The sequence below is a fragment of the Phocoena phocoena genome, chromosome 5 (assembly GCF_963924675.1).
Source record: "Phocoena phocoena chromosome 5, mPhoPho1.1, whole genome shotgun sequence".
Taxonomy (NCBI): Eukaryota; Metazoa; Chordata; class Mammalia; order Artiodactyla; family Phocoenidae; genus Phocoena; species Phocoena phocoena.
The window spans coordinates 138,492,759-138,515,127 of NC_089223.1; the positions used below are offsets into that span (position 1 = coordinate 138,492,759).

The 22,369-nt window shown below is 53.1% G+C and overlaps 2 protein-coding genes across 2 annotated transcripts in view; both read left to right on the forward strand.

Annotated features, from left to right (window-relative positions):
• Positions 1-2,160: 2,160 nt before the first annotated feature.
• Positions 2,161-2,911, forward strand: LOC136123609 (small ribosomal subunit protein uS12-like). Its single transcript, XM_065877937.1, has 2 exons — positions 2,161-2,517; positions 2,831-2,911. Exons 1-2 carry the CDS (start codon positions 2,161-2,163, stop codon positions 2,909-2,911), a joined length of 438 nt encoding a protein of 145 aa, XP_065734009.1.
• Positions 2,912-9,273: 6,362 nt separating this feature from the next.
• LETM1 (leucine zipper and EF-hand containing transmembrane protein 1) overlaps positions 9,274-22,369 on the forward strand; it is a 30,179-nt gene continuing 17,083 nt past the window's right edge. The window contains exons 1-3 of the mRNA XM_065877848.1: positions 9,274-9,352; positions 13,309-13,369; positions 19,024-19,435. Coding sequence (XP_065733920.1) covers positions 9,274-9,352; positions 13,309-13,369; positions 19,024-19,435 — 552 coding nt within the window. The remainder of the gene's footprint in view (positions 9,353-13,308; positions 13,370-19,023; positions 19,436-22,369) is intronic.

Sequence of the window (22,369 nt, forward strand, 5' to 3'; positions counted from 1 at the left end):
ACTGGAGGAGAGGCCACTGTGTAGAGGGGAGTCTAAGATGTTCCACTGCCCTTGGCTGGGGTGAGAACCCCAGACGGACCAGAAAACGACTGCTGTGGGAGCTCTGGCCTGGCTCGAGTGGGGGCCTCATCAAACCCTGTGAACGTGCCTGGCTGAGCCGCTGAGACACCAGGATCCATGCCCTGGGAACTGGGGTTGCACCCTGGAGCAAGACATCCTCCAGTCTCACCCTGTCTCACTACCTACTGCTGCATATAACATGACCCCAAAACCCAGTGGTTCAAAACACCAGTGAACACCGATTATCGGATGCAATTGCTTTGTCAGGAATTTGGGAGTGGGGGAGCTGGAAGGTTCTGGCTCAAGGCTCAAGGTCTCCCATGAGGTTGCAGACAAGATGTCACCCAGGGCTTCCATCATCTAAAGGCTTGACTAGGGGGACTTCCCTGGCAGTCCAGTGGTTAGGACTCCACGCTTCCACTGCAGGGGCCGTGGGTTTGATCCCCGGTTGGGGAACTAGGATCCCGCATGCCACGCGGTGAGGCCAAAAATTTTTTTTAAATAAAAAATAAATAAAGGTTTCACTGGGGCTGTGGATGGGCTGCTGAGATGCTTTACTCAGGTGGTGCTGGTCATTGGCCGGAGGCCTCAGTTCTTCCCCACTTGGGCTGCTCCGGGGATGCTCGAGTGTCCTCCTAACATGGGGGCTGGCCTCCCCCAGAGCAGGAATCCAGAGGGGTGGAAGGCAGAAGCTTCCGTCTCTGGTGGTCTGGCCTCTTGGAAAGCACATGTTTTCATTTTCAGAGGAAGATAACAGAGTCTAGAGACTGTAACATATCAACCACAACAACCAAAATACAATAAAAAGTCTCTACGCAAAGAAAAGAGAGAATGTGGCCAAAATCAAGGGGGAAAGCGGTCAATAGAAACCAGCCCTGAGCCCAGGGTTATTAGATTTGACAGATGGAGACTTCAAAGTCATTGTTTTGAGATATTCAATAATTCAAAGAAAATTAGTGAGTGAGTGAAAAGGAATCTATCTCAATAGAAAAAATGGAAGCTGTTAAACAAAGCAAATGAAAGTTCTGGAAATGAAAAGTACATAACTAAAATGACAAAATCACTGGATGGGCTTGACAGACGATTGAAGGTGACAGAAGAAAGAGTCAGTGAATTTAAACACACACCAATAGGACTTCCCTGGTGGCGCAGGGGTTAAGAATCCACCTGCCAAAGGCAGGGAACACGGGTTCGAGCCCTGGTCCAGGAAGATTCTACATGCCGCAGAGCAACTAAGCCCGTGCGCTACAACTACTGAGCCTGCGCTCTAGAGCTCATGAGCCACAACTACTGAGCCCATGTGCCGCGACTACTGAAGCCCGCGTGCCTACAGCCTGTGCTCTGCAACAAGAGGAGCCACCGCAATGAGAAGCCCGCGCACCGCAACGAAGCGTTGCCCCCGCTCGCCGCAACTAGAGAAAAGCCTGCGTGCAGCAACGAAGACCCAACACAGCCAAAAATAAGTAAGTGGATAAATAAATTAAAAAAAAAAGACAGACCAATAGTAATTATCCAATCTTTTTTTGGCACGTGGCACGTGGGCTTCAGTAGTCGTGGCACATCTGAAGAAGAAATTATCCGATCAGAGAGGCAAACGTTGGAGAAAATAAACAGTCTCAGGCACTTGGCAAACAATATTAAAGGGTTTAACATATGTGTGTTGGAATCTGAGAAGGAGAAAAAGGTAGAAATGGGACAGAAAAAAAATATTTGCCAAAATGATGGCCAAAGGTTTTCCAAAGTTGACAAAAACATAGACTTACCCATCCAAGAAGCTCAGTGAGCCCCAAGCAGGATTCAGCCTGTTGGGATGCAAACCACACATAAGCATTTCATAGTCAAACCAGAGGGACAGGCAGGAAGAAAAGAGACAGTGGACTTAAACAATAGCAATCCAAATATCACTCTTTTGCCCACTTATCCAAAAGAGAAAAGAGCCGTGTGAATACACTGACTTGTCTGGGTCTCACGCAGGAGCCTCCTTAGCTTCCAGGTGGCTGTGCCTCTGATGGGGATCCACCATGAGCAGCATAGTGGTACAGGGAACAGCTGACCAATGAAAGAAGGACAGCTTTCGCTCAGGCCCGTAGCACCTACAGGATGGGCAAGTGTCACGGTCTTCGTACTACCAGGAAGCTCCACAGCCACCGACAAGACCAGAAGTGGCATGATAAACAGTACAAGAAAGCCCATTTGGGCACAGCCCTGAAGGCCAATCCTTTTGGAGGTGATTCTCATGCCAAGGGAATTGTGCTTGAAAAAGTAGGGGTTGAAGCCAAACAGCCGAATTCTGCCATCAGGAAGTGTGTCAGCGTTCAGCTAATCAAGAATGGCAAAAAAAAAAACACAACAGCCTTTGTACCCAATGATGGTTGTTTGAATTTTATTGAGGAAAATGATGAAGTTCTGGTTGCTGGATTTGGTCGCAAAGGTCATGCTATTGGTGACATTCCTGGAGTCCACTTTTTTTTTTATATAAATTTATTTATTTTATTTATTTATTTTTGGCTGCGTTGGGTCTTCATTGCTGCACGCCAGCTTCCTCTAGTTGTGGTGAGCAGGGGCTTCCTTTGTTGTGGAGCACTGGCTCTAGGCACGCGGGCCTCAGTAGTTGTGGCACGTGGGCTCCAGAGCACAGGCTCAGTAGTTGTGGCGCACGGGCTTACCTGCTCCGCAGCATGTGGGATCTTCCCGGACCAGGGCTCAAACCCGTGTCCCCTGCATTGGCAGGCGGATTCTCAACCACTGCGCCACCAGGGAAGCCCTGGAGTCCACTTTTAAGGTTGTCAGAGTAGCCAATGTCTCTCTTTTGGCCTTATACAAAGGCAAGAAGGAAAGACCAAGATCATAAGTTTTGATGATGAAAGCAGGATAGTAATAAATTTCCATATGCCAAAAGAAGATAGAGAAGGACAGACAGAACTTGGGTACGTGACAGAGGGCCACGGCCAATTGGGGGAAAGGAGAGACCGTTCAGTAAGGAGGCCTGGGAAAATGCTGCGTTATCTGTAGGGTAAGAAAAACGAAGTTCGGCTTGTACCTCACACTACATGCAAAATTTCCTGGAAACTCTTGATGGATCAAGGTATTAAATAGTAAAAGAAAATCTTTAAATCTTTCGGTAGGAGATATAAGTGAATACCCTTTGGACCTTAGGTCAGGGAAGATTTTACTAAAAGGACAGGGGAAAAACCTGTTAGCTATCAAAGGAAAGATGTGACTGTACTAAAATGAAGAACTTGCGTTCATCAAAGGACATCAAGGACATTCAGTTTTCACAGGGCCCCTTAAACATCTCAAAGAGAGATATTAAACTAATTAAGCTTAATTGGCATGTTAAATTACAGGGAAGCATTATCAAATAAGTGATAATAAAACTTCTAAAGTTATATTGTGGGACTTCCCTGGTGGTGCAGTGGTTAAGAATCCGCCTTCCAATGGAGGGGATGTGGGTTTGATCCCTGGTCAAGGAACTAGATCCCACATGCATGCCACAACTAAGCGTTTGCATGCCACAACTAAGGAGCCCACCTGCTGCAACTAAGACCCAGTGCAACCAAAAAAAAAAAAAAAAACTACCTAAGTTATATTGCATATATGAATGCTATTAATATGTTCTAAAAATTAAATTTCTAAAATCTGATTTTTTTAAAAAAGGGGCTTCCCTGGTGGTGCAGTGGTTGAGAGTCCGCCTGTCGATGCAGGGGACACAGGTCCGTGCCCCGGTCCAGGAAGATCACACATGCCGCGGAGCGGCTGGGCCCGTGAGCCATGGCTGCTGGGCCTGCGCGTCCGGAGCCTGTGCTCCGCAGCGGGAGAGGCCACAACAGTGAGAGGCCCGCGTACCGCAGGGAAAAAAAAAAAAAGTCACAGAATAGAGTCCCATGCACACGTGGCCACCTGATTTATAACAAAAGTGAGAGTGTAATTCAATGGGACAGATTAGTTATTTGCTTCTGTAACAAATTCCTGTAAACTTAGTGGCTTAAAACCACCCAAATTTATCATCATAAAGTTCTGTAGGTCAGAAATCTGCTAAAATCAAGGTGTCATCAGGGCTGCATTCCTTTCTGGAGGGTCTAGAAGAGAATTCATTTCCTTGCGTTTTGCAGCCTCTAGAGGCTGCTTGCGTTCCTTGGCTCAAGGCCCCTTCTCCATCTCCAAAGCTGGCAATGGCTGCTTGAGTCCCCTAATACCGTGTCACTCTGATCTCCTCCTTGTGGTCAGACCTCCCTCCGCCCCTCACTTCTTCCTCCCTCTTCCCTTCCTAAGGACGCTCATGGTTACATTGGGCCCAGCAGGATAAACCAGAGCAAACTGCATCTGAAGATCCTTCATATAATCCCTTTTTCTGCAAAATCCCTTTTTCTGTGTAAAGCTGCAGAATCACAAATTCCAGAATTAGGATGGAATGTGGACATCTTTGAGGACCATTATTCCGCTTACAGAAGGGGAAGGAAGATGGTCTTTTCAATAAACGGTGCTGGATCCATTCTGTAACCACAGGGGAAAAATAATCCTTGATCCCTGCCTCACAACACACAAAACAAACACCATTCCAAATTATCATAAGCCTAAATGTGAAAGAGAGAACAATTAAGTTTCTAGAATAAAATATGAAAATATCTTCAGGACCTTGGGGTAACAAAGACTTCTTCAATCACAAAAAGCATTCACCATATAATAAATAAATAAATGAACCCCCAAACCAAAAAACTAAAAGCATTCACCAAAAAAGATACTAAAGCATTAAAATCAAGAGTTTCTCTTCATCAAAAGACACCATTAGGAATTTAAAAGGTAATCCTGAATGGGAGAAAATGCTTGAAATGCATATAAGGGTATACAAAGAACTCTTAGAAATCAAAAAGAAAAATGCAGATGACCCAATGGAGAAAGGGATAAGAAACTAGCCTTACACCGGCGCTCCAGGAAAGAGGAGGTCCAAATGTTCAAACGCATATGAAAAAGTGCCTCCAAATTCTTAGTCATGAAAGGAATGCAAAACGAAGCCACCCTAGGCCCCCACCTTCGGGAGTGATTACCATCACAGTAACCACAGCACCAGGGTCTTCGGGGATGCAGCGGAGCGCTGCTTCCGCTCTGCTGGTGGCCGGGTAAGCTGGGAGGAACACCCTGGAAACCACCTGTCAGTACTTACTAACGTTGAACTTCAGCGCACCCTCTGACCCGCAGTTCTACTATCAAAAGCATACGTGTGGGGCTTCCCTGGTGGCGCAGTGGTTAGGAATCTGCCTGCCAACGCAGGGGACAAGGGTTCGAGCCCTGGTCCGGGAAGGTCCCACATGCCGCGGAGCAACTAAGCCCGTGCATCACAACTACTGAGCCTGCGCTCTAGAGCCTGTGAGCCACAGCTACTGAGTCCGTGAGCTACAACTACTGAAGCCCACGTGCCTAGAGCCTGTGCTCTGCAACAAGAGAAGCCACCGCAATGAGAAGCCGGAGCACCGCAACGAAGAGTAGCCCCCGCTCACCGCAACTAGAGAAAGCCGCGCGGAGCAACAAAGATCCAACACAGCCAAAAATAAGTAAATTAAATAAATTTAAAAAAAAAAAAAAAAGCATACGTGTGTGCAGCAAGGCCACGTGTGAGAATATTAATGGCAACGTTAGTCAGAAGGGCCAAAAATGGAGGGTCCGTCAACCACAGCATTGATAAACTGTGGTATAGTCATACAATGGGACATTGCATAGCAATGACGAACAGCAAACTAACGTTACCCACAGCGCTGAAGAATTTCATAGACATAATGCTAAGTGAAAGCAGCCAGATTAAAAGAAAAGTACACACTATTCGATTCCATTTATATAGAGTGAAAGAACAGGCAGAAGTGATTTTTGAGGTGGAAGTCATAGTAGAGTTTATCTCTGAGCAGGGGGGACGTCGGTGGGGGGCGGGTATGGGGAGGCTGCTGGAGGGCTGGCAGCCTTCTGCTCTGACTGGAGTGAGGGCGGCGTGGGTGTGTGTACAGTGGAAAAACGCTTCAGACTGTACACCTGGGACATGGCCACTTCACTACACACACGTTGAAGTAACATTAATTTTAATATTAAAACTTTTAATTTTAAAGGTTTGCAAAAAGATTTTTCAGTAAACCCAGGGTTCTGCTATGAAGAGGCAAGGAGAGGGTGGGTGTCGCTGCGAGGAACCAGTAGGCGCAACCTTGGTCCATGGACCCCATCCTTGGGTTCTCGACTCAAATGCATGTCCCTCCCATATCCAGCCCACAGCCACCATCTCGCTTGATCAGCGCGGTCTGTACACCAACGTGGCTGAGGCTGCTGGGGGAAGGCACGCCTCTCCCCGTGGTGCTCAAAGGCACCTGGCCCCTCTCCTCAAGGACCTTGCTCTCCAGCCTCACCTCAGCCTCTTCTGGGCTCACACCCTACCCCTCGCCTCAGCCCACAGGTTCAAGCCACGCCTACCAGCCCTGTTGTGAGCATCCCTCTCGGGCCAGCTCACTTGCTCTGGTACCCCACTCCAAACTCCCTTCAGGCCCAGCAGGCCCCACAGGCCAATAATCCTGCCACCTTCCACTGTCCCAAGCCGCCTCCACCTTCTCCCCCTTCCCCTTCCCCTCCTCCCCAGTTTGAGCTTCCTGATCGAGCCTTATATAAGCCACCCTATTGCACACACACCTTGACTCCACTGTCCCTTTCTTCCTTCATCACACCTCTGGGCCAAACCCCAACATGGTCCAATCCAGTTCTGCTTGCCCTGCACCTAGGCGTGGCTGGAGCACAGCACACAGCCCTGCCCAGGCCTCCTCTGGTACCCTGACCCCTAACCCGATTCCCTAAGCTGATCTATAATCTGAACCCCCTAATTGGGTCCCTAATTTCATCCCTAACCTTACGTGATCTCTAACCTGACTCCTTAACCTGATTCTCTAACCTCCCTAACTGGGGCATTTGTGTTGCCTGGACATCCCACCTTGTTTCTCTCGACTCTGTCACTTGTGTAAGTGCACAGCGACGAGAGAAGTTTATGTACAGTATGTGGGGATCACAGAGAAGAGGAAAAGAGAGCCGCCCAAAAAGAGAGGAAAAAAAGGCAGGAGGAGTTCATAATTTTAAAACAAACTCGCTGCGCCATGATTCTGCATTCTTCTTGCATGAAGGGACGCAGGGCAGGAAGGCAGCCTTTCATCACTTTAAGGGTGTGCGTGCAAGTCAGCAGGATGCCAGATTTCTACTCGTTTCTTTATACTTATTTTTATAGACCTGAATGGCTACAGCGAGCATATGTTCTTCTGATAATCAGAAAACCCAATAAAGTTACAGATTGTTGAAAAATGAATTTCTCTAAAACTCCACCCTGCCCAGGTTGCCCAGAAGCCCCAGACACAGCACCCTCACCGCTCTACGAAGATCCGATTTTTGGTTTCTCCTTCCCACCCCACCTGGCTGGGCAGGGGTGAGTCACCCAAGGGCAGTGAGCAGTGTTGCTATTCAAAGTCCTGCAAACAGACGGACACTCATGCCCATTGGTCGGTCACTGCCTGCCTCCTGCTCTGCCCTGTCTCAGGCCAGCTGGAACCCTGAAGCATTATCAGGGACCAGCTTTGATCCTTGGGCCCCCTGTACAGCCTCCCTCTCTGCCCCTTGACAGCTTTGGGACAGAGCCCTCAGGAGCTCAGGGCTAATGTCAGTTACTAGTACTAAGACCAGCATACTCCTACACTTTGGACATTAAAAGTCCCGTCCTGTCCAATCCCGAGCGCCTGTTGGCCCTGGCTCAGGCCTAGCCCAAGGACTGTCCTTCCTTGTGACCCCCCCCTTCCCCTCCCTCTTCCGAAGCTCATAAAGCCAGGTAGGAGCCTGCCTTTATGGTTTGTTGGCAGTGGGGTCGTGGGTTTCAGGCATCTGTGAGCTTAGACTAGCCCTGCATTCTAAGTCTAGAGCGCTCACTGCCCAGGGCCAATACAGGCACTTCATGTCATCTTTAAAGTGCCCTGCACTGACTGGCGCCACCTGAGGCGGGGACTCTAGGCCTATCCCGGTCCAGCACCTGGCAGTTCTGGCTCAGGGAGGTTCAGGAAAACCACCGCAGGCAGGCTACTTCCTCCAGACAGTGAGGGCTTAGTGCTGCGGGAGCCTCCTAGGGAGACTGCCATCCAAGCAGCCCCCGAAGACGGGCGCCTGCTGCGATCAGGAGTTCCACACTCCCGCACCGCACAACACAGATGCGCGCTGAGTGTGCACTGCAGGACCTCGCCAAGCAGTGCCCTGGGGTCACATCCGCGAACAAGACAGGCAGAGGGCGAGAGAAGGACTGCAAAGCACTTCCAGGAGGAGCAGGGCCTGAGAGCGGCAAAGGCCGGGGGCTGGGAAGCAGGGTGGGGAGTCCCAGGGAAGGATTGAGGTGCAGGCCGGTGGGCGTGACCTGCTGGGGAGGCGACCACGGGGTCCCAGGAGCCGCTGAGCCCCACATTCCCCCAGCGTGCTTTCCCTGCATCACCTCATCGACCCTCCACGACCAACTGACCGCCTTTAGGGAACGGGAAGGTGGGGCCCAAAGATGACGGCTGCCGGGTCTTTCCCGCCCGGGGGCAGACGCTCGAGCGGTGAGCGGCACTGGGGGCGCCACCCGGAAGCCGGGGCCCTCACTGTTACTAGCGGCGGCCCGGGGCGGAGGCCGACCGGGGGCTCGGCCAGAGAGGCCCGGCCGCCGACGCCCCTCAGCCCCCGACGGGGACGGTCCCCAAACGTCCCGGAGGTATCTGCCGCCAGTCGGTGCGGGTCTCCGTCCCGCCGCACGCCAAGCCTTACGCAGCCGCCGCCGCCCGGACGCGGAAGGGCCCAGCACGCATGCGCCGCCGGCTCCCCGAGTCCCTGCAGCCGGCACGCTGGGCCGAGCGTCGAGCCGCGACCCAGAATGCAGCGCGCTGCAGGGGCAGCCGCCCGGGGCACGCCGGGACGGGCAGTCCGCGGCGGCGCAGGCCCGCCCCTCACCTGGCCGGCGCCGGGCGCCTAAGGGTCCAATGCGAGCGGCGGCCAGGCCGCCCCGCCCCGCGCCACCGGACGTCGGCCCCGGGACATGGACGCCGCCGGTGCCGGGTCCTTGAGCTGAGCGCCCGCCACCTGCAACCAACTGCCGTTCTCATTCTTCCGCTGGCGGGCGGAGGCGCCGCGGCCGCCGCGGGGGAGGAGCAGCAGCATCAGAAGGCCGGCGGCCGCCGCGCAGGGCACATGGCGTCCATTTTACTGAGGAGTTGCCGCGGCCGGGGGCCCGCCCGCCTCCCGCCGCCCCGCGCCGCCGCTCCGAGGGGTAAGCGGCCGGCTCTCGGCCGACGACGCGGGGCCGGGGCCGGGGCCGTCTTGGGCGGACCGGGGAGGGCCTCGGGGCCGGCCCCCCGCTGCCCCCAGGTCCGGGCGACTCCCCGCTGGGTGGATCGCGGCACTCGGACCGAGCCCGGAGCCGGGGTCACGCCGGGAGGGGCCTTGCGCGGCCTTGCCCGTCCGCCCCGCCCTGGCCGGACGGTCGCCGGGGGTGGGGAGCGGCCGGGCCGTGACTTCCCGCGGGGACCGCGTGTGACTCATCCGCGCCGTGACCTTAGTCGCTCTGCCGCCGGCCGCTGCTTCGGGAGCGGGGTTGGGAAAGTTTTGAAGGGAGCACGCTGACAGCCAGCCCTGGGACGGTGTCGGCGCTCCTCTCGTGGTTAAGCCCCGTGGACCTGGCGCCCACTCGCGAGGACACTCTTGCCCTCGGGCCACGTTCGGGGTTCTAGAGATGGCGGGGGCCACGGCGGGGTCTGGCACACACTGGCGAGCAGAGTCTGCCGGCTTGAAGGGCGGACGTTCCTGGGACCGATACCTTTATGGTGTTACGGGCGTCGTGCAGGGTCCCCAGGCCTTTTCGCGTGGCCTCAGGCAGGTCCCGCTGTACCTGGAGCCTCAGTGATCCTAGCTGTGACACGGAGATCACACATAACGCGGGGCTCTTAGGGGCCCGCATGTAGGGTGCCTGCAGTGACCCTCACTCCATGTCTCTTTTTACGTTAACTTTTCTGAGTTTGTGGCTTGTTGTTTGTCCTATGAGATTGAGGTTGTCACATAGAATTATGTGTTTCAAGGTGTTCACAGTTTGTAAAGGCACCCTGGAAAACACGGTTCTTGTCATTTTTTAACAATAATGGTTGATCAGCTGCTTAGACCTTTGGAGCCGGCAGAAGGGCATGAAACAGCAAGCACTCCTTTGTGAACGGTAGTCTGGTTGCCCAGTCCAGCTTTTAGTCCTTCCCTCTGCTGTCAGGGCTCTCTATATCTCTTGCCTCTTAAGTATGGTGATAAAAATACTTTGGCCACACACGTTTCTTTTTCTTTTTTTTTATATATATATTTTTAAAATTTATTTTATTTATTTTTGGTTGCATTGGGTCTTCGTTGCTGCGCGGGCTTTCTCTAGTTGCAGCTAGCGGGGGCTACTCTTCGTTGCTGTGCGCAGGCTTCTCACTACAGTGGCTTCTCTTGTTGCGGAGCACGGGCTCTAGGTGCATGGGCTTCAGTAGTTGTGGCACGTGGGCTGGTAGTTGTGGCTCGCGGGCTCTAGAGTGCAGGCTCAGTAGTTGTGGCACACGGGCTTAGTTGCTCCGCGGCATGTGGGATCTTCCCGGACCAGGCTCAGAACCCATGTCCTCTGCATTGGCAGACGGATTCTTAACCATTGGGCCACCAGGGAAGTCCCTCCACACAGGTTTCTATAGCATGTTTACAGTTTAAAAATCAGCTGAATTTGTTTTGTGGTTGTATCATTCCAGGAACACAGGTGTGTCCCGTGGTTAGCACTGTTCTTTATACAGACTCTAAGGGGCTGAGTGTTGGTCAGACGACTGATTTTCTGTAGGACCTACAGGGCATCCAGAGCCTGCAAGACCCAGGGCTGGACCGTGGGGAGCCAGTCTCTGAACCCTTGGAAATGAGGCTCCCAGCTGGGTGTGGCAGCCCTTTTTTGGAGAACATTTCCCCCGTTATTAACATCTTACATCAATTTGGGTCATTGTCATAATCAGTAAACCAACATTAATACATTGTTATTAACCGAGGTCCACAGTGTATTCAGATTTCCCTTATTCTGCACATACTTTATTCTGATGTCCTTTTTTTGTCCCAGGACCCCATCCAGGACACCCATTACATTTAGTCACCATTTCTTTTTGGTCTCCTGGCTGTGACAGTTTCTCAGACTCTCCATAGTTTTGAGGAAGACTGGCCAGATATACTGTAGGATGCCCATCTATTGGGATTTGTCTGATGTTTCTGTCATGGTTAGACTGGGGTTAAGGGTTTGGGGGAGGAAGACCCCAGAGGTGAAGTGTGTCCTTCTCATCACATCTGTCAAGGGTGCCTGCAGGTGTTAAGACCATGGCTGTGCTGACCTCGATCACTGGGCTAAGGTGGTGTCTTCTCCAGAGTTGCTTCCTGCCCTTTGCACACTGTACTCTTTGGGAGGAAGTTGCTATGTGTGGCACGGACTTGGGAGTGGGCTGGGACTTGTAGAGGTGGGCTGACCAGATTTGCCAAGGACTGGGTGTGAGAGCAGAGGCCCCGGCCTCTGGCCATTATTGAAACACGGGAGCGCGGGGGAGGAGCAGGCTGGGGGGGCCGGGAGTTCTTGGAGCTGTTGAGTGCGAGGTGCCCATCGGACTTCTGGGTCTCGTGTATCCACAGGTGTTCAGGTACGGAGTGCCTGGGGAGGATCTGGAGATGGGGCAGGGAGGATCCTCCCTGGAGCAGCTTAGGGAGGAGAACCCAAAGAGCCTGGTGTACTGGAAGCCAGGTTAAGAATGGTGTGGGATAGGAAGAAATAAGTTTGGTCTCTTTTGCCCCATCGTGGGTTCCTGGCAGAGCTCCTAAAACCCTAGGAATTTCTTGAATGATAAGAATATCTTTTGTTATTCATAATGAGTCCCTTTCCCACAGCCCAGAGTTTATGCTAATGAGGTACCTGTGATGAGAGGATTGGACCTTCCAGACCCACACCCACACTCCAGGGAGGGGAGGGCGTCTGGAGATGGAGCTCAGCTGCCAGTGGCCAAGGAGGTAATCAGTCATGTCTAGGCAGTGAAGATAGGAGCTCTTGAACCGGGAGGCTCGGGGAGCTTTGGGGTTGGTGGCACGTGCGGGTCAGTGGGGACAGAAGCCCCTGTGCTCAAGGACTCTCCCAGACCTTGCACTGTATACTTTTCTGTCTGGCGGTTCATCTGTATCCTTTACGATAAACCGCAGTAGTGAATAGAGTACTTCCCTGAGTTCTGTGGGCCATTTTAGCAAATTATCAAAACTGAGAGGGTCATGGATACCCCGAATTTGTAGTTGGCAGGAGTGTGGGTAGCCTGGGGACCCCACTTGCAACTGGTGTTTGAAGTGGCGGGCCGTCTGTGGGCCCAGGACTACCTCTGGGGAGTTAGGGTAGCAGTGAGTTGTAGGAGACCCAGCTGGGGTCAGAGTTCAGGGTGGTTGTCGGGAAAGAGACACAGAAGGGCCTCGGGAGGAGGGGGTGGCACACCCACCACCTTCTGTGCTGGGGCGGGGGGCGGGCAGAGCCTGGAGCCCACCCCCGGGTTTGATCTCCAGGCCTTCAGAGTGGGAGGGCATGGGAAGGGGCCGGCAGGGCGGCGTGCGGGGGGCAGACAGGCCCCGGGGCTCTGGGCGCTGCGGCAGCTGGTCTGGTTGCCGCGGGGCCCGTTTCTGAGTTAAGGTCTCGAGGCGGGGGGGCTTCTGTTGGGGGAACAAGGAAGGCATATCCGCCTCAGCTGGAGGAAGGGCTTGAGAACTAGCGTTAGAGAAAGCATCAAAAGCGCATGAAAATCCTGAAAACGTGCCGCGCACTCCTCAGTACTGTTTATCCAAGAACTGGTTCACTCTTGGCATCGGTTGTCCTGGCAGTTCTCACGGCCCCCACCGCTCATGTGGGCAGGGGGTGTGTTGGGACATTTGGACGGGGCCCTGGCTTGCTCTGTGTGCTGGGGATCACGTGCGCCCCGCGTCTGCCCGCCAGAGGCAGCCGGGGCTGGTGGGGGGTGGTCCCAGCTGGGGAGGCCTGAAGGGCCGCCAGGGCCTGGGCCCCCAGGTAGGCTGCGTGTGCCCAGGGACTGCCTCCAAGACACCGCGTTCCAGCTGGGGCAGAGCCTTCACTCAGCTTCCGGAGACTTAGCCTACAAAAGATGGTGCCAGTGTGAAGCTCCTGGTTTGAGGCTGACTTTTTTTTTTCTGTTTTCATCGCAGGTCGTGCGGGGGATCGTGCCTGCCTCAGTTGTGCCAGCACCGCGGGGTTGACGAGCTGCGTGTAAGTAGATAAACGTCACCCTCTGCCTGTTTGTAGGTGGGGGCTTGAAAGTGCTCAAGTGACGTGCGACTCTCGGTTTGGGGAGGTGGTAGAGCCTACGTTCCTGCTCTTTGTTCTTTTAAACCTGTACCTTTTCATCTTGAAATACGTAACCACATACATTAGCGAATATTTGGAAAATAAACACTCACAATCCCAGTACCTGTTACAGAAATTATTAGCCTTTTGGTATATTTTATTCTGGTTTTTTTCCTCATGTATCTGTTTTTTGAAACATGCAGTGGTAACCACAGTCTGCGTACAGTATCGAGTCTTTTCCACACTCACACAGCTGCCATTTCCAGTGGCTTTTCACGTGAACACACAGACAAACCCTCCCTGGCACCGCGCTCGGTCCTTCGGAGAAGGCCACGTGGATGGACCGCTGGCCACGGGGCCTGCCCTGCGGGTCCTGGGGCCATATCTGGAGTGTGGTGGGAGCTCTGTGATACTGCTGAGAGGCTGGAGGGCTTCCTGGAGGGAGTGGCACCCACACTCCGCTGTCACGCATGGACTTGAGCTTCCTGCAGGGCTGCTATACTCTCCTCGCCAGGCATCATCCCTGCCCAGCCCTTGAGCTTAGTCCCCTGACGCCCTCACCTGTGTGGTGGGGCACCCAGACCGCTGTCGGCACCGGGCCCACGTCCACTTGCCCCGGGTACCTGGAGTGGAGCTCGTGCCTCTCGACACGCCCGATCCTTCCTCTGTGAGAGTGCTGGGCCCTCACCACCCCTTGTCCGTAGAGCTGTGGGCTCCTCGGGTTTTCTCATTCGTTTGAGATCGTTGATGTGTTGCCTCGTCTTGGCTATGAAACTTCTGGAGGATGCTCCCTGGGACAGATTTCATTCCCTAAAGCAAACAGTACGCAAGCTGTACGTGAAGACTGGATTGCTGTTAAAGCAAAAGTGTGTGTAAGCGGCTTTCCAGTTTTCTGGCTCTTATACAGTCCTAAAATGAGTAGCCGGGCCCAGCCTTTCCACCCATGAGCAGGTGTCTTCGTGGAGCAGAATGGGCGCGTGGGCAGTGTTTGGCCGGGACACGACACAGTATTTTGAGAAGCCCCTCCCAGCAGCAGCCTCTGCAGGCCCCGCCCGCTGCCGAGCGCTCCCAGCCAGCTCTGGGCTTTGATCTTAATTAGGCTCCTCTTGATAGTCACCAGACTTTGTCGCCACGAAACCTCTTTTTGTGATGTGGAGGCCGGCGGCTGGCGTTTCAGGGGCTTGGGGCCCAGTGGGTGGCTGGAAACGGGTGACCGGTGACCTGGGGGTGCGGTCATGGTTGCCGTGTAGGATGTGGTCCCGCAGGGTCAGCTGTCAGGGTTTTTCAGGAGAAGCTGGAAGTCTGGGTCTCGGTGTGAAGTCTCTGGTTTTAAAGTACTGAGCGCTGAGGCAGGTTAGTTCTGCTGTGTGGCCTAGCTCTTCAGGTGGTGGGGCGGCGCCACACGTGGGTCAGTGACCCCGGCGCTTGCGGGGCTGGCGTGCCTGCCTCTCCTGCAGGGGACGGTCTGCACCTGTCACTTGCCGGGGGCCAGGCCTCCCCTGCCTCCTTTCTCCACAGTCCTTCTGGACCAACTTTTGAATTATTTCCATTCTAGGATGGTCTTTTGGGGATTGTAACTGGAATGTCGTTAAACCCATAACATCATTGGGGAATATTAACTTTTAAAATCACACGTGGTCTTTCCACCTGCAAGTTGTTTTCCCTCTTTCGGAAAAGGGTCTGTCGTGTTCCTTATGCAGGCCACGTGCATGGCCTTGAAGACAGTTCCCAGATGCGCTGTACTTGGTGGGGTTGAGGGGGCTCGCTCTTCATTATCTTTTCTAAGTGATTGTTGGCGGCGTGGAAGTTACTGATTTGGGTACGCTTTCTTGTGCCTGGCCACTGCACACAGCTCTGTTGATTGTTTAGCTCTAATTGGCTGCCTAGTGCACAGTAGTGATTTTTTGTCTCTTCCTTCCCAGTGCGTTTGCTTCAGTTTTTCAGTTTTCTTTCATCTCAGTAGCCAGCTCTGTTATCAGAGAGCTGTAGTCATTCACGCATTATCACGACAGCAAAGAATAGAGACTCTAGTGTTTTCTAAGTTCACGGTGTTTAGAAAGTTAAACACTTTGATTAGAAAGTGAAACAGTGAGAACTGTAAAGCTGTCGTCCTGAGCTCACACACTTAAGGTTAGGAATTATAGACGAGAGTTGAAGTCTTATGTCAGTCTCAGCATCCAGGAATTTTTATTGTTTATTTTGATCGCACAACGTAAGAAATCTTGAGTCACACAGATAAGTGGTTGTAAGTGGTACTCGTTTGTATTAGGTTTTTTTAACAGTCATTTTGCAATCTCAGGGGTTTTTTTATATATAAATTTATTTATTTAAGTATTGGCTGCGTTGGGTCTTTGTTGCTGCACTCGGGCTTTCTCTAGTTGCGGTGAGCAGGGGCTACTTTTGCAGTGCACGGGCTTCTCGTTGCAGTGGCTTCTCTTGTGGAGCACAGGCTCTAGGCGCGCGGGCTTCAGCAGTTGTGGTGCACGGGCTTCAGTAGTTGCGGCGCATGGGCTCAGTGGTTGTGGCGCACGGGCTTAGTTGCCCCACAGTATGTGGGATCCTCCGGACCAGGGATCGAACCCCTGTCCCCTGCATTGGCAGGCAGACTCTCAACCACTGCGCCACCAGGGAAGCCCTGCAATCTCAGTCTTAATGGAAACAGTCCAGACCCCTGAAGGGTGAGTGGGGGAGTTTCTGATCCAAGATAACATCATGGACATTGTCTAGCTGCTCTCACCTCCCTTATCATAGAAACAAAGGCAGAGAGGAAGCACCCACAACTTGAATGAGCCGTCAGACCGTAAAACAGCAGGCGCCGAACCCCATTCAGTGGGAAAAGCTGAGCTGATGAGCTGCTTCTGTTTTTAAGCCTCCCTTAGCGGGAGCGCGTGTAAGGTTCGTTGCGGACATACTGAGCTGCTGGTGACGGGTGCTGCCCTCACACGGATGTCCTATGGCCCCGAAGGCTCCAGGTCCCGGCTGAGGGGCATGTTGTCCTGCAGGCAGTCGTGGGGTCCCCTCTTGTTTCTGGGCACCTGCACTTCTGGAGCACCCTCTGGGTCGCAGTGCCTGTTGCTCCATCCCGCCTTCCCTTTCCTGTCTTCCCTGAGGAGCTGAGGGGCACGTGGAGGGTCGGCGTCCTCCCTGGCCCAACCTCAGGCTGCTGTCTTGGCATGCTCTCCCCCTGGGAAGGGGACGTTCCCACACGTTGGCAGTCAGGGGAGCGGGCACTTCCAGGAGGCTGACGCCTGGGGTCTGGTGGGTCAGGGCAGAGCAGGAGCTGCCTGCTCGAAGATGCTGTCTGTCCCAGCTCCCCGAGGAAAGGCAACAGTGCCCGCGTTAGCTTTGTTATTTTGTGCTTTTGGAATGTAGCTAAATCTCTCTGGCTAGATGGTTAATAGTCTCTCTCACATGCGTGAAGACAGTCAGGTTTGGGGGCCCTGATGGCCCTCGCTGGGCGCGCCCCGTGTCTCTCTGCTTGGTCTGTTTTCATGGGTCTCTGTCCTTGCCTCTTGGCTGCCCCTCGTGACTGACATCACACCTCGAGGAAGCCACTTGCTTCCTTGGCAACTGGGTTGGAAAACTGGTTAATTAAGCTTGATGAAGACAGGAGGCGTGGGCGTGATCATCTCCCGCTTTGAGAGGTGAGACTGAGGCGCAGAGAGTAATGGCCGAGCCAGCGGTGCTGCCGTGCCCTGGGCAAGGCTGTTCCCCAGCCTGTAGGACTCAGGACAGGGCGGGCTCGAGGGACCCGCCTTTCCTGGCTTAGGTGTTGCCTGCGGGGCCGAGGGGCTCGGGACAGAAGAGAGGCCGGCGGGGGGTGCCATCTGCCAGCTGTCTCCGCCCATACAGGCCAGAGCCAAGGTGGGCCGTCCCTGCTTGTCCTTCAGTGTTCCCCGTGCATAAAAGGAGCAGCTAGGGCTTCCCTGGTGGCGCAGTGGTTGGGAGTCCACCTGCCGATGCGGGGGACGCGGGTTCGTGCCCTGGTCCGGGAAGATCCCACATGCCGTGGGGCGGCTGGGACCGTGAGCCGTGGCCGCTGAGCCTGCGCGTCCGGAGCCTGGGCTCCGCAACGGGAGAGGACATAACGGTGAGAGGCCCGCGTACCACGAAAAAAAGAAAAGCAGTTAAACTAGACATGTCCCAGCTTTCTTCCAGCCCTGACTGGTGGCTTCTCAACTGCTTTAATGGGGCTTGCTGTGCCTCAGGCACAGTTCTGGGTACTTCCTGTGTATTAGCCCGCACACATCCACTAGGGGTGCTCTTGAAGCAGAGAGGTTGCTTGTCCAAGGTCACGGAGCAGTCAGTGGTGGAGCTGGAGTTTGACTTGGGATGGTCTGCTCAGAGCTCGGGTCCTCGCTGCTGGCAGCAGGCCAGGTGCGCAGGGATGACTGGACAGGTGGGAAGAAAATGGGGTGTGTCAGTGATAAACAGCCTCTCAAGTGAGTGGGCCTTTGGCCACCCAGTGGTGGATTCGTGCGTGAGCAGGGAGAGGTTTCTGAAGGGACACGTGAGATGAGAAGATTGTGAAACACGGAAGGAGAATTGTGTGGGTAAATTGTTCCAGTGTTGGGTTGTAAATGGCCTTCCATCACGTGTTGCCATTGGAAGGGGACCTCTTCGTCACGCCCAGACCTTGGGCTGTGCCAGGCCTAGTGGGCACTGAGAGCTGGGGAGGGCCGGGTCCTGGCTGCAGAAACTCAGGCTGCAGCGAGTGGCCCTCCTCGAGCGGCTGTCCTGCAGGCAGACACCGAGGACACAGCTGCCTGGGGCCCGGCAGAGCAGACTGGCCTTCTCTGGCGGCCGGGGGTCTGGGCAGCCCTGTAGGCCTGCTATGCTGCCGATGGAGAGGGCTCTGAGGTGCCCACTTCCGGAAGCCCCTGCAGCTTCCCGCTGTGGTGTGGAGGTGGCTCCCCACTGGGCCTCGTGGAGCCCATGGTCCAGTGGGAGATGGCCCGCGTGTGAGCATTTGAGAGGGGTGGGCACCAGGGTAGCCCCGCAGGTCGGGGGGCCCAAGGAAGCCCAGGGCGGAACCAGCACCTGTGGGGTGTCCAGGCAGGCATGGCTGCAGAGGCTCTGGGCCTGGGGTCTGCCGCCGCGCGTGGGCAAGGAGGCCAGTGCGGGAGCTGAGTGAGCCGCAGGGGGAGGAGAGGGAGGCCTGGGCTTTGTGTCCTTTTGCCCAGAGGCCTTCGGTCAGCTGATGCACAGATCCGGGTCACCCGGATTGGAACATCCTCCCTGGTTTTCATGACAGACTTGCTCAGGAACTACAGGTTTTTGTAGAACGTCACCTGCTGGGGAGAGGGCTGGCCTGGGAGACCCACCCAGAGGTTGGGTCTGTCTTGTGTGGAGGTGAAGCCTTGCTGGTTGTTTGTGTTTGACCTGCTCCTTTGAGGCCGTGGGGACTGGCTCCCCACAGTGGGTGTATTTCTCTGGCGTCAGGAAGGGGCAGGGAGTCTGTCCTACACGCTGGGACGTTGGGTGTGAGGTTTTGATCCGGCTGTGGTCTGTGCTGCTGCCAGGAGGTCATAGCAAGGCTGGCCCCTCACCACCGGCTTCTTTTTTCCCTCTTCAAGGAAACTTCTTTTTGGCGGCTGCAGTCCCATCCACCCCGTGTACCTTTCCTTGCGAGGCGATCCCCTCGGCTGCTGGACTCTGAGGCCCAAGCACACGTGTGTGGTGGTCGCAGGGCCGAGGCTCCTTCCTGTGCGCTGCTGGCACTCGTCGCCCCCGCTGGGCGATGACTCTGTGGTGGAGAAGTCCCTCCGGTCCCTAAAGGACAAGAGCAAGAAGCTGGAAGAAGGAGGCCCCGTGTACAGCCCCCCCGCAGAGGCGGCCGTGAGAAAGCCCCTGGGGCAGCGGGTCCTGGATGAGCTGAAGCACTACTACCACGGCTTCCGCCTGCTCTGGATCGACACCAAGATCGCCGCGCGCATGCTCTGGCGCATCCTCCATGGCCACAGCCTGACCCGCCGAGAGCGCAGGCAGGTAATGGGCGTGTGCCCCTGCTGGGGTCACCTGTCAGTTGCTTTAAGTGTCTAAAGTCACAGCAAGAGATTGTCCTGCAGTAGCTTTAGTTCTCGCCTGAGTTAGCTGAATGTTTCTTTCAGACGCCTCCGGGTTCCTGATTTTCCGCTGGGCTCACGCAGCTCTGTAGAGGAGGTGCAGCCATAACCACGTTGGTGGGCTCCCCGGGGCTCTGTTCTCTGCCTGAAGTGTGCTCACGGCTCCTCCTTTGGAGTTTGTGGGGGGGGGGGGTTGTTTTTTTGTTTTTTTAATAAACTTATTTATTTTTGGCAGCATTGGGTCTCCGTTGCTGCGAGTGGCTTTCTCTAGTTGCAGCAAGCGGGGGCTACTCTTCGTTGCGGTTTGCAGGCTTCTCATTGCGGTGGCTTCTCTTGTTGCAGAGCACAGGCTCTAGGCGTGTCGGCTTCAGTAGTTGTGGCTCACAGACTCTAGAGCGCAGGCTCAGTAGTTGTGGCGCACGGGCTTAGTTGCTCCGCGGCATGTGGGATCTTCCCAGACCAGGGCTCGAACCCGTGTCCTCTGCATTGGCAGGCGGATTCTTAACCACTGCGCTTCCAGGGAAGTCCTCCTTTGGAGCTTTAATTGCTTGCTTAAGGTGTAGCATGTTGAAGGATTGGCACCCTCACCGTATAAGTGATTCTTTTAGAATGATTAAACTACTAATCCATCCTTTTATGCCAAGTGCATTGTTGAAAGTTACCCCACAGTTTCTTTGAGTTGTCACAGATGAAGCTGTTGTTTTGTGACTTAGTTTCTGCCTTTGTTAAATTGCTCTCGTCAGATCCTTGATCCTTCATGCTGTCAAACCTTCTGCTCCCTTTCAGTCTGGGGACCCAGCCTAGCAGCAGTGACACCCCAGTAGCAATGAGCACCCCTGACTCCCGGCCCTTGGCATCTAACCACCCCCATGAAGAGGAACCGGGGCTGTTTGGAAACATAACTGATCAAGGGCTGGGACAGCAGTGGTACTAGAATAACCTGTGTCAGAAAATAAGAAAAGGCTGGAAAATAAACAATGGGGGCCCTTCTGGGGATGGCCAGTGGGGAGTAAGACAGGACTTTTTCCATTTCCCTCAGCAATAGTGTGTGGCTTCATATTTTTTATGGTATCGTGAATGGAATTTTTTCACTGTGGTGAAATACACAACCTAAAATTTACCCTTTTTAAGCATTCTAAGTATACAGGCTGTGGCATTAAGTACATTCACACTGGGGTAAAGTCGGTACCACCATCTGTCTCCAGAACTCTTCATCTCTTGTCGTCTTCCTAAGCTGGCACTGCACCTGTTAAATAACAGCTCCCCACCCCTTGGCCCCCAGCCCCCGGCATCCATCATCTACTCTCTGTCTCTCTTAATCTGAACCCTTCAGGGACCTCATAGCAGTGGAATCACACAGGATCTGTCCTTTGTGACTGGCTGGTTTCACTGAGCAGAATGTCCTCAAGGTTCACCTTCGCCATAGCAGGTGTCAGAATTTCCTTCCTGTTTAAGGCTGAATGATATTCTGTTGTGTGTATGGACCATAGTTTGTTTATCCATCATCCATCCATGGACACTTGGGTTGCTTCCACATTCTGTCTGTTGTAGGTAAATAGAATTTTAAAAATTTCATTTTCCATTTGTTTATTGCTCGTATATAGAAATACAGTTGATTTTTATACATTGATCTTGTATCTTGCAGGCTTACCAAACTCAGTTATTAGTTCTAGTATCTTTTTTGTAAATTCCATCAGACTTTTTATCAGGAACAGATTTTGGATTTTGTCAGATGCTTTTTCTGCATCTAGTTTTTTTACTATTTATTTTTAATTTTTTTGACGTACAGTTGATTGACTATATTGTGTTAGTTTTAAGTGTACAGCAAAGTGATTCAATTATGTATATATTTTTTTCAGATTATTTTTCATGATATAGGTTATTATAAGATATTGAATATAGTTTCCTGTGCTATACAGTAAATTCTTGTTGTTTATCTTTTCTGTGTCTATTTAGATAGTCGTATGGTGTTTTCTTTTTCTAGTTTTATTAACTAAATGGTTGATATTGTCAGATTAAATAAAAAAGCAAGACTGAACTCTGTGCACTCTACAAGGAACACATCTAAATGTAAAGACACAAATAGGTTAAAAGTAAAAGAATGGAGAAAGGTAAGTGGTGCTAACACTAGTCCAGGAAAGCCAACGTTAATATCAGACAGAGTCGACGTTAGAGCAGGATTACCAGGGCAGAAGAGGTCACTCGTGGTGACGAGAGGGTCAGGTTGCCAAGAGGACGTGATATTCCTAGACATTTATACACTGGTAACAGAAGCTGGACGCTGGCTCTGTGCATGGAAAATTTTCAGGAAAAGCAAAGTTGTAGAAAGAATCCAATCCCTGTTTGCCTAGACCCCAGAGTGGAAATGGAGGTTAACTGCAGAGGGACACAGTGGGACTTTTTGTCACGATGAAAATGTTCTAAAACTGGATTTTAGAGATGGTTTCAGTCTATAAATTTACCAAAATTTATTGAATTACATACTTACAATGAGTGAATGTTACGGTACGTAAATTAAACCTCGATAGAACTGCTAAAAATAATTTAATGGAAGAATGTTAAAAAACATAGGCACCAACTTGAAGGGTCATATCTGGGATCATTTGAGCATAAAAATATAGATGATAGGGCTTCCCTGGTTGCGCAGTGGTTGAGAGTCCGCCTGCCGATGCAGGGGACGCGGGTTCGTGCCCCAGTCTGGGAAGATCCCACATGCCGCGGAGTGGCTGGCCCGTGACCCATGGCTGCTGAGCCTGCGCGTCCGGACCCTGTGCTCCGCAACGGGAGAGGCCACAGCAGTGAGAGGCCCGCATAGCGCAAAAAAAAAAAAAAAAATATATATATATAGATGATAATG